At 51.9% G+C, this 15,159-nt stretch overlaps 1 protein-coding gene across 3 annotated transcripts; it reads left to right on the top strand.

Annotated features, from left to right (window-relative positions):
* Positions 1 to 174: 174 nt before the first annotated feature.
* LOC1281906 (endoribonuclease ZC3H12A) lies at positions 175 to 14,475 on the top strand. Of its 3 annotated transcripts, XM_061648335.1 has the most exons (6): positions 8,463 to 8,859; positions 10,150 to 10,352; positions 11,316 to 12,131; positions 12,210 to 12,690; positions 12,940 to 13,727; positions 13,802 to 14,475. In XM_061648335.1, the coding sequence occupies exons 2-6, from the start codon at positions 10,323 to 10,325 to the stop codon at positions 14,114 to 14,116; spliced, it is 2,430 nt and encodes an 809-aa protein (XP_061504319.1). In that variant the 5' UTR covers positions 8,463 to 8,859; positions 10,150 to 10,322; the 3' UTR covers positions 14,117 to 14,475. The 3 variants fall into 3 exon arrangements, with proteins under 3 accessions (XP_061504317.1, XP_061504319.1, XP_061504318.1); XM_061648333.1 differs by lacking the exons at positions 8,463 to 8,859; positions 10,150 to 10,352 and adding an exon at positions 175 to 979; XM_061648334.1 differs by having other exon boundaries at positions 8,463 to 10,352.
* The last annotated feature ends 684 nt before the right edge of the window (positions 14,476 to 15,159 follow it).

Raw genomic sequence — 15,159 nt, 5'->3', positions numbered from 1 at the left:
AAGCTTTCCTTTGCTGGGCAAACCGACTTTCGGGACTTATTATTTTTATGCGTGAAGAGAAGCAAAATTGTGCTCAAATGAATGTAAATTCATATTGTTTTTTTATGAAATGTTAAGCGAGAGATCTCTCAATTTCATCAACATTGATTTCCCACATGTCATTCGTCGTGTCCTGACCGAAACGCCCACTGTGGGAAGGCGGTGCGCGTTTGTGTTTTGTTGATGGAATGCAAAGTCTGTCGCATCGCGAAAATCAATCCGCACGCACGAATTCACTCGGGATCGAAATCAATCGAGCTGCGTCGATTCGTCCATCGTGTTACACGGGTGTCTGGCACGTGCAATTGAAATGAAGCAAAGTGTTTAATCCATTGCCCGCGGAGTAGTGCGTGTGTACGCACGCACTTGTGTGTACGTTTTCGTTGTTGTTTGTGGTCTAGTTGTTGGGTCTAGTTGTGCTGTTGTGCTCCGGTGGTGGTGTGGTACTAATCGCGACCGTCTCTCCGTCGGGTGGAACCGATTTTAACATTGCCAAATCCGCTGCTCTGCGCCATGCAATGGTGTGCGTACGATGGAATTAAGGCAACCCGGTCAGCAGTCGTCCTCGTCCCCATCGTCGTCGTCAACGTCGTCAGCCACCGTCGCCGCCGCGTATCAACGACCGCCGCCCCCAGGTGGTGGTGATGTGTTATTGTTACCTCCGCCCCGCTCCTGCCCAGTAACGGTGCGTGTGCGAAGGAAAAGTCTCGCCTACCTGCCAAGCATACGGGAAAAGTTGAGCGCGATTTTTGGAGTTCAGCTACAGGAAGTGCTACACTCCGCCGATGAGCAACAATATCAACACCAGCAGCAGCAGCAGCAGCAGTTTGTCACCTTTCAGGTGCTGGATGAAGCTTCCGGGTGCCAGGTAGCAGTAGGCAGTGTGCTGAGCGGCTCCCTCATCTCCAGTGGCAACGGTGATCTAATCGGCCAAATACAGGTAAGTGTGTTCGGGTGTTGTTTGGGCTGTAACTCTCAGCCGCTTAGAATCAGCCTGGGAGGAGGGAGAGGGGGAGGAGATTGGGAACGCACGCGAAACTCGTTTTCGTCACATTGTTTTACGCAGTTAGCAGCACATAAGCGCCCAGCTTCACCTTCACACCACCCCCACCCAACAGCTCACGAGTAGCCTGAGTGGCGATGGTGGTGGTGGCGGTTGTCAGCACAGCTTCGATGAAAGTATGTACGCGCGATAGTTGCGCAGAGAGCCGGGCCAGTGCCGGTTTTCAGAGGTTTGCCCGCTGGATCAGCCCATGGGGTCAGACGGTGGGTTCGCTACGATGAGATTGCATTACATATTCTGTGCTATCGATCAATCGAAAACCGGATCGAAACCGTTGGTACGGTGGATACGTGCGCCCAATGCCAGCGTGCGCGCGCGCCATATTCTGTGTGCCAACGGGACCTGTGGACAGATAAAACAAAACCAGTTGCCAATGTTTCACCATGGAGGGCTTTCCCCAGGCAACGATGGCAACAGTAAATTGCACCCGGTCATTAGGTCTTATCCCGGCGCTTGATAAGCTATCGGCTACTTCCGCCATTTCCGGACCGGGATCTCATTGGCAAAACAGCACGATCGATCAAATCTGTCACGGGGGAGGGCGGGAAGTGTGGACGGCTCTGTCCAATAACCAGATGATGGGTTGATGAGGGCCCACTGCCACTGCCACCTTAAAATTGCTCCCTCTCCCCCCCTCCCCAGGCCAATCAGTCCACTATTGCCATGTGGGTAATTGTTTGAATTGCCGGTTGCAATTATCACTACCGCCACATTTCGCCCCTCTTCCCCACTTCCCACTTATCAGGCAAGATGCTGATAAAGGGAACGCTTCTTCGCGGTCACTTTTGGACGTTCAGAATTTTGGTATTAATCGTATGATACTTCTTTTTGATTTTCTCTATGTTTTTTCGAGCTTTTCTTTTCATTACTCTCCGCTAGCTGGACTGCCAGCCTTGAAGAATGATTTGCGTCATTATGGGATCGTGCCCGCTACTCATCATCATGTTGCAGTTGAACCGTTCTTTGAACTGTGGGCGCTGTTTTGGCAACTTTGGCTTTGCTTGCGACTTCCGTTGCCTTGTGGGCCGTGGGCGATGGCTGGAGTGTGCTGTGGAGCAAGCAGAGACAGGCAGCAGGATCTTTTATCAGTACGAAAATTCATGTCAGTCATGGTCAAAGCAAAGAATAAAACAACCTCGGCAGTAGATTATTATTTTTAACAGGCGACCCCCTCGGAAGCCTCTTCCGTCACTGTCTCGCTGTGGGCTGGCCGGGACTGGTCGGACCCGTTTACCGATGTGTGTTGCTTTGTGCAAAGACCTGTTGGTGGGACGAGTGGACCTTCTCCCGAGCAAGGCAACGGTGCGGCAAACCCATTGATGATCGTGTTTTCTTCACCGTGAGTGGTGGCGCCGGCGGCGGTGGTGGCAACAGAACGGTGGTGTGGTGGTGTCGTCATTGGGCTAAATTTAGAACGTTATGCTGAAAGTGTCATACACCTTAGCATGTCTTGTAGCTTGCGCGATCGCTAGATCGTGTGAGAGTCGACAGACGGACGGGCAGGAGAAGGAACGAAAACAGGAGCCAGTTCTCACCGGTTAGCCCAAGGTTGTTCCCTGTGTGCTATCGGCCCAGCCTTTAGCCGCCACCCGCACATTCTTGCGCTTGTTCTGGAAATGCATTTCTCGTTCCTGCTTTGCTGCTACCAGCCGTCAGCACGGCAAATAAGATCACAGAGACAACGGCTGGGCTACTAGGCAACGGAGTGGAATGTAGGTCAAGCGGGAACCGTGTATGGGATTAAAACAGTATCAGAAGTGCGAAGGAAAACACCTTCTTATTCGTTATTCGTTCTATGTGCAAGCAGTATGAAGCTGCGAGATAATCCACGCGCAATCCACGATCGTTCTCGGTGGTGTCGCTGCGGTGTCGTAGTGGTGTCACTTGCCTCAGATCACACAAAACAGCAAATAGGAAGAACCAAATCCACTACTAGAGCGGACTCGCTGGTGGTACCCCCGACCGCACGATAGAAAGATCGAGACTCCAAATGTATGCAAAAAGCTGAAAGAAGATGGAAATCGAATATCGTCGGAGATGAAGAAGAAGAAGAAGAGGAAGGGTGCTGGACCAGTCTGTCTGAACCGACAAAATATCGACAAGGGGCTGGACGGGTGGACCGGGTGGAGGGGGATGATTGGGCGAGCGAAACGGAGACAGATCGATCGCAGCCGCCGCCACGAGGAAGAAGCGGGAAAGGCTGTGAACGCTAAATGGATAATTGTTGGAGTCAGTCATCCAGCGACGACTTAGCCAAACACAGCCAACCAGCAAACTACCGTCACCGCTCGACGCTGACGCCGCCGCCGCACGCCGCCGACGCCGTTAGTTTAAGTCGTTCGGGCACATCCGGGTTGGAATTTGTGCAATAAACTAACCAACATTAGCAAACATCGATCGCGCACCGTAGCCCTGGCGCTACTAGTCGACGAACGGACGGCCACCAATACATGGGCACGTAGCATTCGCGTCCATTGACGGCATTTTACGGCGTGTTTCGGACGCTGGAATCGGTTTTTTTGGCCCCAAAACTGTGCGTCTGACGCATGCCAAACACCCGAACATCGGTGCGAGATTCTGCGATGGGATTAGTCGAGCAGTTCAGCGTTTAGATTAGTAGCAGAAACGGACGAAGGGGAAACTACAGGAGAATTGCACGATCAGGTCAACGTATGGGAAATCCCTGGCACTCTGGAGTTGCGTTCTCTTCCCACACACGTGGTTTTAAATAGTCCACTGGCGCTTCAAGCTTCAAGTCCCACAACACACTTCTCGCTTCTTCGCAAAACAATTCTTTGTCCGGAAATTGTTTGAAATCAAAAGCAGGCAGCTCTGCGGAGAGCTTTTTTGTCGGTTACATTTAAAGCCGTAAATAGTGCTGCTGTAAAGGATGGTTAGATAACTACAGCTCGGGTACAAATGCGTTACGCGTACCAGACCCAACCCTCTGCTCATGCTTTGGCCTCCAAAACGTTCGCCAGTCCATGTGCGCTGCGCTGCAGTTTTTATTTGTATCTGTCGTTGGGACGTTGGGTGGGAACTACCCGTGAATGTTGCGAACGAAAATAACCACCGACCACGCTTTGTGCCGAAAGGGTAGTAGCGGTATTAGTACTAGTAGTAGTGGTAGTAATACCATTGCATTGTCTTCGCGGAGTTTTGGTGGTGTGTTAGACGGGATAGATGAGTGGAAACCCGGATATTATACCGGATACGCTCGCGAACCTGAGTGAGTGAGTGAGCTTTGGATCCGAAGTGATTAACCTGTGGCTTGCCTCTTGTGTGATGTAGGCTCACAAGACAGGGGACAATAGTTTGTGTTTTTAAAGGGAATCTGGAGTTGTCTTCTTCTATGAATATTCCCCAAAAACGCTAACAAAGCGATTCGCTGGATTTAAGTCACTACAAACCCGAGATGCCTCGTCATGAGGTTCGTCTTAGTAATGAGCAAATCGAGCTAATATCACGTTCGGGGTTACCATTTTCGTTACGGGAAATTCCAACCGCCCTCACCCCGACTTCGGATGCACTCGAATGCGCAATCCGTACGGTACCACTCGAAGACACTCGAGGCGGGCGAGAGAAAGTTCGTCGTATTTCGGGACGTAATACCAGAGCACCAAGCGAACGATCGGCTGCACGCGCGCGGGAGGAAAAACGTGACCTGTCTTTATGCCGTTGAAGACCTCAAAGTGCCATTCCCATTGCATTTAGTTTGATCACGTCCGGGGCCAGTCAGTCCGGGGAATCCGGCAGACGCTGGAAACCCCAAAACACAATAACACTCAACAGTTTGATTAGACTGTGGCGAGTGATTGGGAAGATCTTTGCCTGCTTCCAGTTTACAGGCTTTCGCTCGTATCGCTCTTCCGCACTTCCGGTTGCGGATGCGAGGATCTATTTGTCCAAACAAAACAACAACCGCCTCCGCCACGCCTTGAGAGACACTCCAAAAAGGGAAGAAAAATAGAGCCGGATATAGAGTGTGGCTGGAACGCTGGAATCCCCCAACATACCCCGTATCATTCGTCCTCTTTCCCGCGGACCCGAAGAGTATGGGGTTCCGACCGAGGGTGGTACTTTCACTCACGCGGCGGTTGTCGCGCATGGTCGTCGCAACGCGATGGCAGAAAGCATTCAAAGTCAAAAGCGCCGATAAAGCGATGCCGCGAAGGGAGAGTTGCCTGGTGAACTGCTGCCATCTTCCGGTCACCTCCGGCATCGATCGAGGGATGGCAATCCGGATGTGAAATTATGAGTGTATGGCTCATTCCCCCCATTCCACTCTACTCCTCGGATGGCCCGCTGCTCTACTGACGGGACAGTGCCAGTGCAGTAGTGGTTTGGTGGCAAAACGTCACAAATCCGGGTATTCAGGGGTTGTGATTTGTACTACTGTACGGCAGCTACCTCTTCTGCCTCTTCGCTACCTGTTAAGATCCGGATAGATAGGGCTGCAAATTGGACAAACATCGAAAGCATTTTGGCTAACATGCGACAGAACACACCCTCGGAGTGATGGGAGATAATGCACTGATACTGATAAGAGATGGACACCATGACCACACGGGATATGGTGTACGACATCGAGGTGCACGAGGTATAGGGGCAACTGCCACTGACCAGAGGTACAGCTAAAAAGCATTAAGTATTGCAGCTGAGCTCCGTACAAAGTTAAGCTTCTTGAAGCTTACATTTCGTCTGTAGTTCATATGGAGCTGTTTGGTTGGTCTCACGCTATTCAGGGCACTGGTGGAATGCTCCCTCGTCTAGAGATCGTCTCGGCGAGTGCCAACCGCCGAATATCCGGGATAGGACCAACTGCAAGGTAAGCCACCGTAAAGAAAATGAAGAAACACTACCGCTGAGAGTATTTCGGTACACATTTATTTACTTATGCAATTAATGCCATCGCAACAAGGTATCCCCGCAATCCCGGATTCCGGATCTGCTGTCCGGCGTCGGTCGTTCTTCCCACGAAGATGTTCGCAAGTGCGCTTTGTACTTCACCGTGTACAAAGCAACGTAACGAAGCAACACACATACACACCTACACCAAAACAGAGGGACAAAACATAAGAGAGAGAAAGAGAGAACGATCGGGTTTGCGGGGTGTGTTCCCTTATTAACTCAATCTTCGCACCGGCTGAAGGGTGGAAGTGTGGCAGCTGCGGTGGATGATCGCCACAGAGAAAGAGAAAGCGTTTTCCTTCCCTCACTTCCCTTTTGCTCGCGGAAAAGCCCGCACGGCCAACAGCAGCTGGCGCACGGCCGGACCGTACCAAGGTCCGGGAGAAAACATTTCGTCTGCTTGCTTGGTTGGTTGTACCACCAACGGCCGCTACGACGCTTCAGTCTGCTGCGGTGTTGGTGGTGTTATTTCTTTTCAGCCGCCGCCGCTGCCGCGTGGCCAATCGGAAATCGAAACAAATCTCGAACTCCTCCACGGCGCGCGCTCGGATGAACGAAAGAGAAAGGGGCCTAAAAGGGAGATGGCAAACCTGGGAGTGGGAAATTGTTTTTGTGAGCCGAAGGGGGGCGCCCGTCAAGTAGTAGTCAGCCGGATGTTGGATCTTGAGACACACAGGCACAGACACACATGCAAGCACACAATAACGCAAATAAACGTAACGGTTGAACGGTTGAGGCTTCATAAGGAGTTACCTTGGCGCGTGTGAGGTAAAGAAGAAGCTACTTGGGGGATGCTCGAGATCCGGTAGAGGGGCGACCAGGCGAAAGGTCCCTTTCGGAAGACAGTGTGGGGGCAGTTGAGAATTGGATCTATTTTGGAGGATTTTGAATTCAGCTTACTGCACAAAACAGCGAGCCTTTGATGCGGATTCTGAGTTGATCCGGTTGATCTCGCTCTCGCTCGCACCTTCCATCAATGCCTCCTCGATGCGATGATGATTCGATGAAGACGATTTGAATTCTTCGTTGCATCGTTCATTGAGCCGGTAGTGCCGGGATGAAGCAGGGAGTGAGAAGCGAGGGAGTGCCGGGGGATGAGTGAAACAATGGCAAGACGTTGTTCCCATGAGACCAGGAGGGGCGATGGAAGAATGAATTCCGACAAGATTTGCATCAGTTTAACGGTGATCAAGGTAGCAAGTTCAACGTTGTTGGGTCTCTCTCTCGCTCTCTCTCTCTCTCTCTCTCTCTCTCTCTCTCTCTGACACTCTCATTCGCTGAGTAATTCTACTGTGAGGTGTCTGTGAAACTTTGGAGGCTCGAAAGCAGCAACCTCCAACGCCCTCCCCCCGGTTGCGTTGTCCTCGATCGATCTTCCATCATCTCAGGGTCCGAGAGTGAGCCTCGCCAACAACCCCCGCTCGGCATATCACAGTGATGGGGGGGGCTGTACCTGTTCTTTCCCCTTTCCAGTGAGTGAGACGGGTCCGGGAGGGTGCTATCTTTCGCATCGCGCAAAATAAATCCACAACAACAACCTGCGAAGGTGAATCGCGCGTGCGTCGTCGTGGTCGCAGAGTGTGGAGAGACCGGAGAAGATCCGTAAACAGGCTTCTTCCCTATCGCGTCGTCGTTGTTGTTGTCGTCGCCGTTGTCGTGGTCGTTGTTGTTGTTTTTGCGATGGTGGACGAATTCATTCTTGCCGCTGCCCTGGCTCTGGCGTTGTGCCGGACGCGAACATTCGTGGGCACGTCTTTCTCTCTGCTCTGCTCGATATTTCCTCTCTCACTCTCTCGCTGTTTCGGTGACGCGAGTAAACGCGGTGGGGACACACTCTCCAAACCGATTGGGGGTTGCTGATTCACACACCCATACGCACACACAGGGGAGCGCGAACGCGACTGACCCCTTGCACAGGGAGAAGCGTTAGATCTGGTTTGATGATGGTCGCGTTGTCCCATGTGTTACCGGTGTTGTTCGTTCTGATCAAGCATTTGAAGCTTTCGCGGTTTGACCTCAGCATGTCATCCGAAAAGCTAATTCCACTTCATTTATCCAGCTTTTGGTCCTAAGATATACGTCGTTGGCGGCGTTCGTTGACGTGACACACACACTCACACACACACACACACACACACACACACACCACGACGCGTCCATCGTGCGTTCGCGTCCTCACGGTCCTCGGGCAAGAGAAAAGAGAGACTTTTTTGCACCTCTACTCCCACTCCCTACTCTCACCTCTCTCACCCTTTCTCGCTCCCCTCCCTCTCTGCTACCCTGAAAAACGCATCCCCCTTTCTTCGCTACGAATCGCGCTCATCCGGCTCTTGCTGACTGTAGTGCCGCTGCGGTTGGAGTGATTGGGGCATGTTTGGGATGGTGGAGGGGAGACGACGACGACGACGACGACGATTGCGCTGCACAGGGCTTGGGGCGAGAAATCGGAATTAAAATTTTGCTACGTCAAATGAATGGAAAACAGTTGTAGCCCACCGCTCAAGACGAACTGGTCGTGTGCGTGCGTGTGGAGGATCGCGATCGCGAGTTTTAAAAAAGTGTGCGCTCGCCAGCCGCCCCTCCCGCACCCTCTCCTCCCTTCCCCGAGTCACGCCGATCGCGACTACACACGACCCTGTCCGCCTGTGTTGGTTGTTTCTGTTGTGTCGTTGTCTGTTGAGTCGCTTTTCGGGTAGGAAAGGGTCGCCGAAATCAGGCCATTTCCAATGCGCACAACGCGTACCGGATCTAGCGATTTTACCACCCGAGTACGTGTGAGGTGTGTTTGTGTGTGTGTGTATGAGTGTTGTGTTGCCGTGTGTCGGCCACTTGATTTTATAACCAAGGTAAACCCATCCGCAAAGCAAATTGCGGACGTAGGGATTAGTGTGCCGCGCCAAAATCAACAACCTGCGGTTTGCTCATTAGCCCGCAGTGAGGAGGCGCAAGCACAGCGCAGCGCACGTACTACTACCTAAGCTAAGTGCACGTGTACCGAAAGAGGATGTTTACTTGGATGAGTGTATAATCTGTGCGTGTTTGATTGTGTTGGAGACGGACGCCACCACCCGCCCTAATCATTGATGTGATGTGCACCAGTGCACGGCAGCAGCCAAGAGCAGCCAAAAAGGGAAGAAACGATCGATTGCGGATGTGGTGGAGTGTTGTACTCGTACCGCTCAAGTGCAGATTGTAATTCGGATCGGTGCTTCGGTGTAAAAGGCACCTTGATAAGTGCGAACCACCGAGGTGTACTTCTTGATCGGCGAAGATCGTCCCGAGTAGTGCGTCAAACGGTTGCGTTCCCAGGCTGCGCTGCGGCATTGCGCTGGTGCTTCCAATCCCGTCACGATCGATCGATTTGCTGACGTCACAACGCAAACGCAAAAGGTGGGAATCGTCGCGGTTTGCGCGAGAAGAAACCGAAACGGCGGCACACGATCGTGTATCCCCCCCGATCGCGACGATTCTCCTCCAGCACACAGAGTCGACAAGGGCACGACGAGTGTGGGAAGCTGTGCGCGCTCGTGCGTTGGGTACAGGTCGTGTGCGCTGAAACACGGACTAACGCGTGTGTTTGTGCGTGCGTGTGTATGTGTGAGTGCGCAAAAACAACCAGGTGATCGGACGACTTCATCTCCCGGGACGTGACGTCACGTGGGTTTCGTACATTCCCGTCACAGTCGGCGCACAAGTCCGGGTTCTCCGACTGCTCCGAGCGGGGTCGTACTACGGTCGTGCTGCTCTCCATTCGCATCCACGCTCTATCTCTCTCTCTCTCTCTCTCTCGGCATAAAGGGCCGTATCTGTGTGTGATGCGCGATAATCTTTCGCCAAATTGCTGGTCGGCAAATCCTGCAGTTTAGTAGGCGCTGGGACGAAAGGGATGTTTAAAAAAGAAGTAAGACAGTGAATGAGGTCAAAAGTGTGTGGCGTGATAGTACAACATCCGTGTTGAAAATCCCCCCCCCCCCCTTCCTGTCCTGCATATTGCAGCCAAAGGCTCCTCACACACCTGTTAACAACGGCGACTGAAGATCGTCGGCGTATCTGTGGGGGCATATCTGTGTGTGTGCGTGTGTGGTTGAGTTAATCAACGAGAAAAGCTTATCCTTTCCAATCTCGCAATTCTACAGTGTGGTGATCATTCATAAGATTAGTCCGTGTGTGTGTGTGTGTGTGTGTGTGTGGACCCAGAATCGTTGCACGAACCAGTTCCTAAATTTCTTTACAAAAAAGAAAACCAGTTCTTCGCGAACTAAGACGGCGAAACGATAAACGCCACCAAAACAGCATCACTCTCGCAACAATGCTCATCGCAACGAATTTCAATCAGAAGGTAATTAATTAATTAGTGAGTCGTCCGGGTGTTTTTTTTTTTTTTTTTTGCATATCCGCGTTAATGCGTCAAGGTGAAGTTGGTGGATCGTTTAGGATCGATATAATTAATAAAGCTTTGCGGAAAATCTTGCTAAGTCTGTCGACGAAAATCTGCTGAATTTCGAACAAACGAACGCAACGGTTGCTGCTCCGTGCTGCTCAGAAGAAGAATGCATGCGCGAATTGTGAAGAAGAAACGTTTGTACCTTCAGGTGTCATTCATCCGTCTACATCCGGTTCATAGTGTGACGGAATTCGTCACCTTTAAGACGCTCACGATGCGCAACGTACGTGCGCGAGCGGGTGTGTGTGTGTGTGTGTGTGTGTGTGTGTGAGTGGTTGTGTGAAGATTTCGTTCCTGTTTCGTTTGCAGATATTGGAATGAATAAAATGTTGAATGAGTGAGACACTGAGCTGGTGGTTGGTGATCGAAAACTGGTTACTGGTAGAATGAACCAGATTTTTGAATGTAGGAACTAGAACGATCATATGATGTACTCTATTTTTGCGTGTATAAGAAGCATTTTTTTCATTCAAAATAAATAGTTTGTTATACAGGAGGAATAGTTCCTCCAATTCGTGGGACCTGTTTGTCAAATTATTGCTTTAATAGATTAAGGGCTTACTACATTAAAACCCCGGATATTGGGATCGTACAGTAACTGTACCGAGTATTTGCGACAAATGCCTAATCCAAATAGGATTTCCGCAGAGGATTTGAGTTCTTAGGGTTGGGTTGGCTCTAACAAGGCAGAGAGATGTGTTCGATTCAAGCTAGGACTGTGAATATCTTTAGTTATACAGACCGGTATGATCGCGTAGAGAGGTTATTAAGCCCTAGATTCTCCTTACCAGAATAGCGGCCATCAACTATACATCCACATGTCTAATTCCACCCTTTTCTCTTCGTGATCTGTTTCAGCAATTCATTGACTCGCTGTGCACGAACGAGGCCGAAGACTCCAGCTATGACAGTGATTGCGATGGGGAGGATGTATCCCACGAGCAGGTGTCACGAACGACGAGCGATACGCTGGGCCAAGAGTTTGCCGAGTACATAAGCGTCGGCGTGGGCGGCCATCAGCACCAGCAGCAGCACCATGGCAAGGACGTCTCGCCGACAGCAGTGGCGGCGCCCATCTCCACCGCCGGACCGGAGCACTCGCCGGGCTACCAGCAGCGCGTTGAGTTTGCACTCAAGCTCGGCTACACCGAAAAGCTGGTGCAGGCGGCCCTACAGCGGCTCGGTCCCAATCCGGCCCAGAACGAGCTGCTGGCGGAGCTGATCAAGCTGGGCTCGCAGCCCGGCGCCAAGGGTGGCAACGAGTTTACGATCGACTGTCACGGCCACGGCGATACGGGCGGGCTCGGACTGGCGCCAGAGCTGGCAACCGCTGCGTCCGGTGCGGCCGGCGTCGGACCGTCGTCGCTGGTGAACGAAGAATCTCTGCGCCCGATCGTGATAGACGGTAGCAATGTGGCGATGAGCCACGGGAACAAGGAGGTGTTTTCGTGCCGCGGAATTCGGCTGTGCGTGGATTGGTTCAAGAATCGGGGCCACAAAGACATTACCGTGTTTGTGCCCAAGTGGCGCAAGGAAAGCTCGCGCCCGGACAACCCCGTCAAGGATGGCGAGATACTGAGCGAGCTGGAAAAGGAGCGCATGCTGGTATTTACGCCCTCCCGGCTAGTGGGCGGCAAGCGAATGGTGTGCTACGACGATCGATACATTTTGAAGGTAGGTTTGGGGAAGGGAGCGCTTCGCGCAGCTGTGGATGGGATGGAACTAAAGCGAAATGTCCTCTCTTTCTTACAGCTGGCGGCCGATAACGATGGCATCGTCGTCTCGAATGACAACTATCGCGACCTGGTGCAGGAGAGCTCCGAGTTTAAGAAGGTCGTGGAAGAGCGGGTACTGATGTATTCGTTCGTGAACGACCGCTTCATGCCGCCAGACGATCCGCTCGGCCGCTCCGGGCCGACGCTGGACAACTTTCTGCGCGTGCAGCCGCGCAAAGGCGATCCGCCGCCGCCCTGTCCGTACGGCAAGAAGTGCACCTATGGGAATAAGTGCAAGTTCTACCATCCGGAGCGGGGCAGCCTGCCGCACAAATCCGTCACCGAGCGGCTGTCCGAGTATGCGGCGCGCCATCTACAGGCGCGCAGTGGCCACGACCCGTCGGGCAGTGGGAGCGGGTCCGGTGGCCGCAGCGCAGTGCAAGGAAAATCGCTCAGCGTGCCGCTGAGCAATAGCAGCAACGAGACTAGTCCAATCAATGATAAACGGAAAGCATTATGTAAGTTGGGCGCTGTTTGCTTACCAGACTTCGGAGCTTTGACGTCAATTGGGAAATGAAGAAGCGCACGGTGAATGAAAAAAAGGGGAACCTCTCTCTCTCTTGTTATAGTTGCCGATCACGTTGCGATCGGCTGATTATTGCGTTGCGTTAGGCGCTTTTCATTCATTCTTTGTCGTTTTGTTATCAATCCATTGGCGAACAAATGCAAACAATGTACTTAAATGGTTCTTCCTTTCCGTCCCTCAGGTCGCACAAGATCAAATGTACCTTCGGAAAGCGCCAACAACCCGTACGGTGGCGGCATGGCGCACGGCTCAGTGCTGCATGCGGATCTGCTGTCACTTCCCCATCCCGTACCGCATCCGGCCGTACGTCAGCAGCAACAGCCGCCGCCCCCGCCACCGCAACAGTTGCCTTTCCACGCTCCGCCAGTGCCAGTGGCCAGTAATCGAGCCCCCCATCCGTGGGATCTTTCACCACAGCAACAACAGCAGCAACAGCAGCAGCAGCAGCAACTTCATCAACATGCCAGTATGGTGGACGTGCAGCAGATATTCCCCAAATCTCATAGTATAGAAAATATATCTAAGGAACCGGCGCCGCCGCTGTACGGTCTCCATCACCATGCCGGTTGCTATGGTGCCCAGCCGCTTTGGCCCCGGCCGCAGCCTCCGTCCCAGCAACCATCCCAGCCCGTACTGCCCGGTGGTACAGGTGGAGGAGGCGCTGGTGGTGGTGGTGGAGCAGGCGGACCTCCGGTAGTGCAGCCTTCATTGGACCAGAACGATCCAAGCGCGCTGGTAGATAGTGTGAACCTGCACCGCAAGCTGCAACGTCAACTCACCCTTAACCCTGCTGGATGTGATCCTCGAATATATCAAATGCAAAGGCTGCAGCAGCAATCTTCCCAGCAACAGTCCCAAACTGCTCCCTCTCAGCAGCAGCAGCAGCAGCTGTCACCCCATCGGCCGTTGGCACCTTCGCTTAGCGGAGGCAACCGTCCTTCTCCTCCTACCCAGTGGGAACTGCATCAGGTAAGGTTGCCGGCTACCACCAACCACGGTAACAACGTTCCCATTCTAATGTAATCGTTCGTCACTCTACGCAGCACGTAACACGCATTGCTTCGGCTCCCGATTCCACCCGACCCTGGGGTCACAATGGGCCACCGCCGGCTTCATCCTCCGAACCGCATATCAACCTCGGCTGGTCGCCAAGCCCCGGTCAAGGGGGTCCAACGCCGGCACACCAACAGCAGCAGCAACATCACCAGCAGCAGCAACAGGACCGACGCCGGTTGCACTACCATCTGGCCAGTATCTTCCCGGAAGATCAAGTGCAAACCGTCATGCAGATGTACCCGGACGAGACGAATCCCCAGACAATATGTGCCGCCATCTTGGCCATGTATCAAAAGATGTAAAGCGTCGGATCTGCGATGGACGCATGCAATACTCAAAACACTCCTTAGGTGTTAGGCAAAATTATACTGTTCTTTATTACTCTTTCTTTCCCTATCTCTCTGCTTCCGTTGGAGATGCATGAGAGGAACCCGATCGGGTTGGCAATACTGTGTGCCCTTGTACTTTTGTTTGTTACGACTGCAAGTTACGACTTATCGCGAAAGAGAGAGTGAGAGCGAGAGAGTGTGTGTAGAGAGAGGTTATATTATTATTTTATATTAATTAAATGGGTGATCATCAGCGCAGTAGGCCAGGTGGCGAGTAGTGAGGAAAGCATGCATTTAAAGATATGTAAGAGCGTTCAAAGGACAGAGAGAAGCAAGGCAAATTGAGCGCGAGGTGGCGAAGAATCACCACCACCCCCCAACAGTGAGAGTGTATAATCTCAGCAAAAAGGCGTTATTTTTTTAAAAAGGATTCGTTTGTTGTCGTAGACAACGGTTAATGATTAGTACCTACTTCTTCCACCAGTGACCGCTTCCACCAGGTGTAAAGATATGTCTAAAGGGGAAGGTGTGACACTATTCTTCTGCAATAATATTTAAATCTATAAGAAAACCGAGAGAGACCGTGGAAGGGAAGGAGGGAGAGAAACGTGCTTGTATTGTGAAGTAGGAAAGGCAAATACATCTTCAACTCTATCATAACTTTTATCCTTTATCTCTAATCTACATATATATCTAAAAACAAAACGAACAAAAAATCCCAACTATTTACTCAATTCCTGTTACAAACAACACACAAATACGTTTTGCTACGTTTTGAATCTACGGTTGACGATGACGATGAGGTGTAAACCCCCTGACCGATATAGCGTTAGTAAAGGCGGAAGATAGGGAGAGAGACACTTGGTGAGAAGAACCTATTACACACCCGAATGAGTAAGCGCGTGTACAGATGCGTCCGTATTTCTTTACTTCATATTGGAGTATGAGTTTTTAGCTGGTAGACTCAAGGTGATAGGGCGAAGAACGGAGACACGCGTTACACGAGCGTTACACAC

This window comes from Anopheles gambiae, chromosome 2 (assembly GCF_943734735.2).
Source record: "Anopheles gambiae chromosome 2, idAnoGambNW_F1_1, whole genome shotgun sequence".
NCBI classification, from domain to species: domain Eukaryota; kingdom Metazoa; phylum Arthropoda; class Insecta; order Diptera; family Culicidae; genus Anopheles; species Anopheles gambiae.
This window is presented reverse-complemented; position numbering and strand designations above follow the sequence as displayed.

Coding starts and splice junctions, on each gene's coding strand:
- LOC1281906 (XM_061648333.1), top strand. CDS start 572: ATGGAATTAAGGCAACCCGGTCAGCAGTCGTCCTCGTCCCCATCGTCG. Junction 12,132..12,209: donor ACGATCGATACATTTTGAAG/GTAGGTTTGGGG, acceptor TCTTTCTTACAG/CTGGCGGCCGATAACGATGG. Junction 12,691..12,939: donor TGATAAACGGAAAGCATTAT/GTAAGTTGGGCG, acceptor TCCGTCCCTCAG/GTCGCACAAGATCAAATGTA.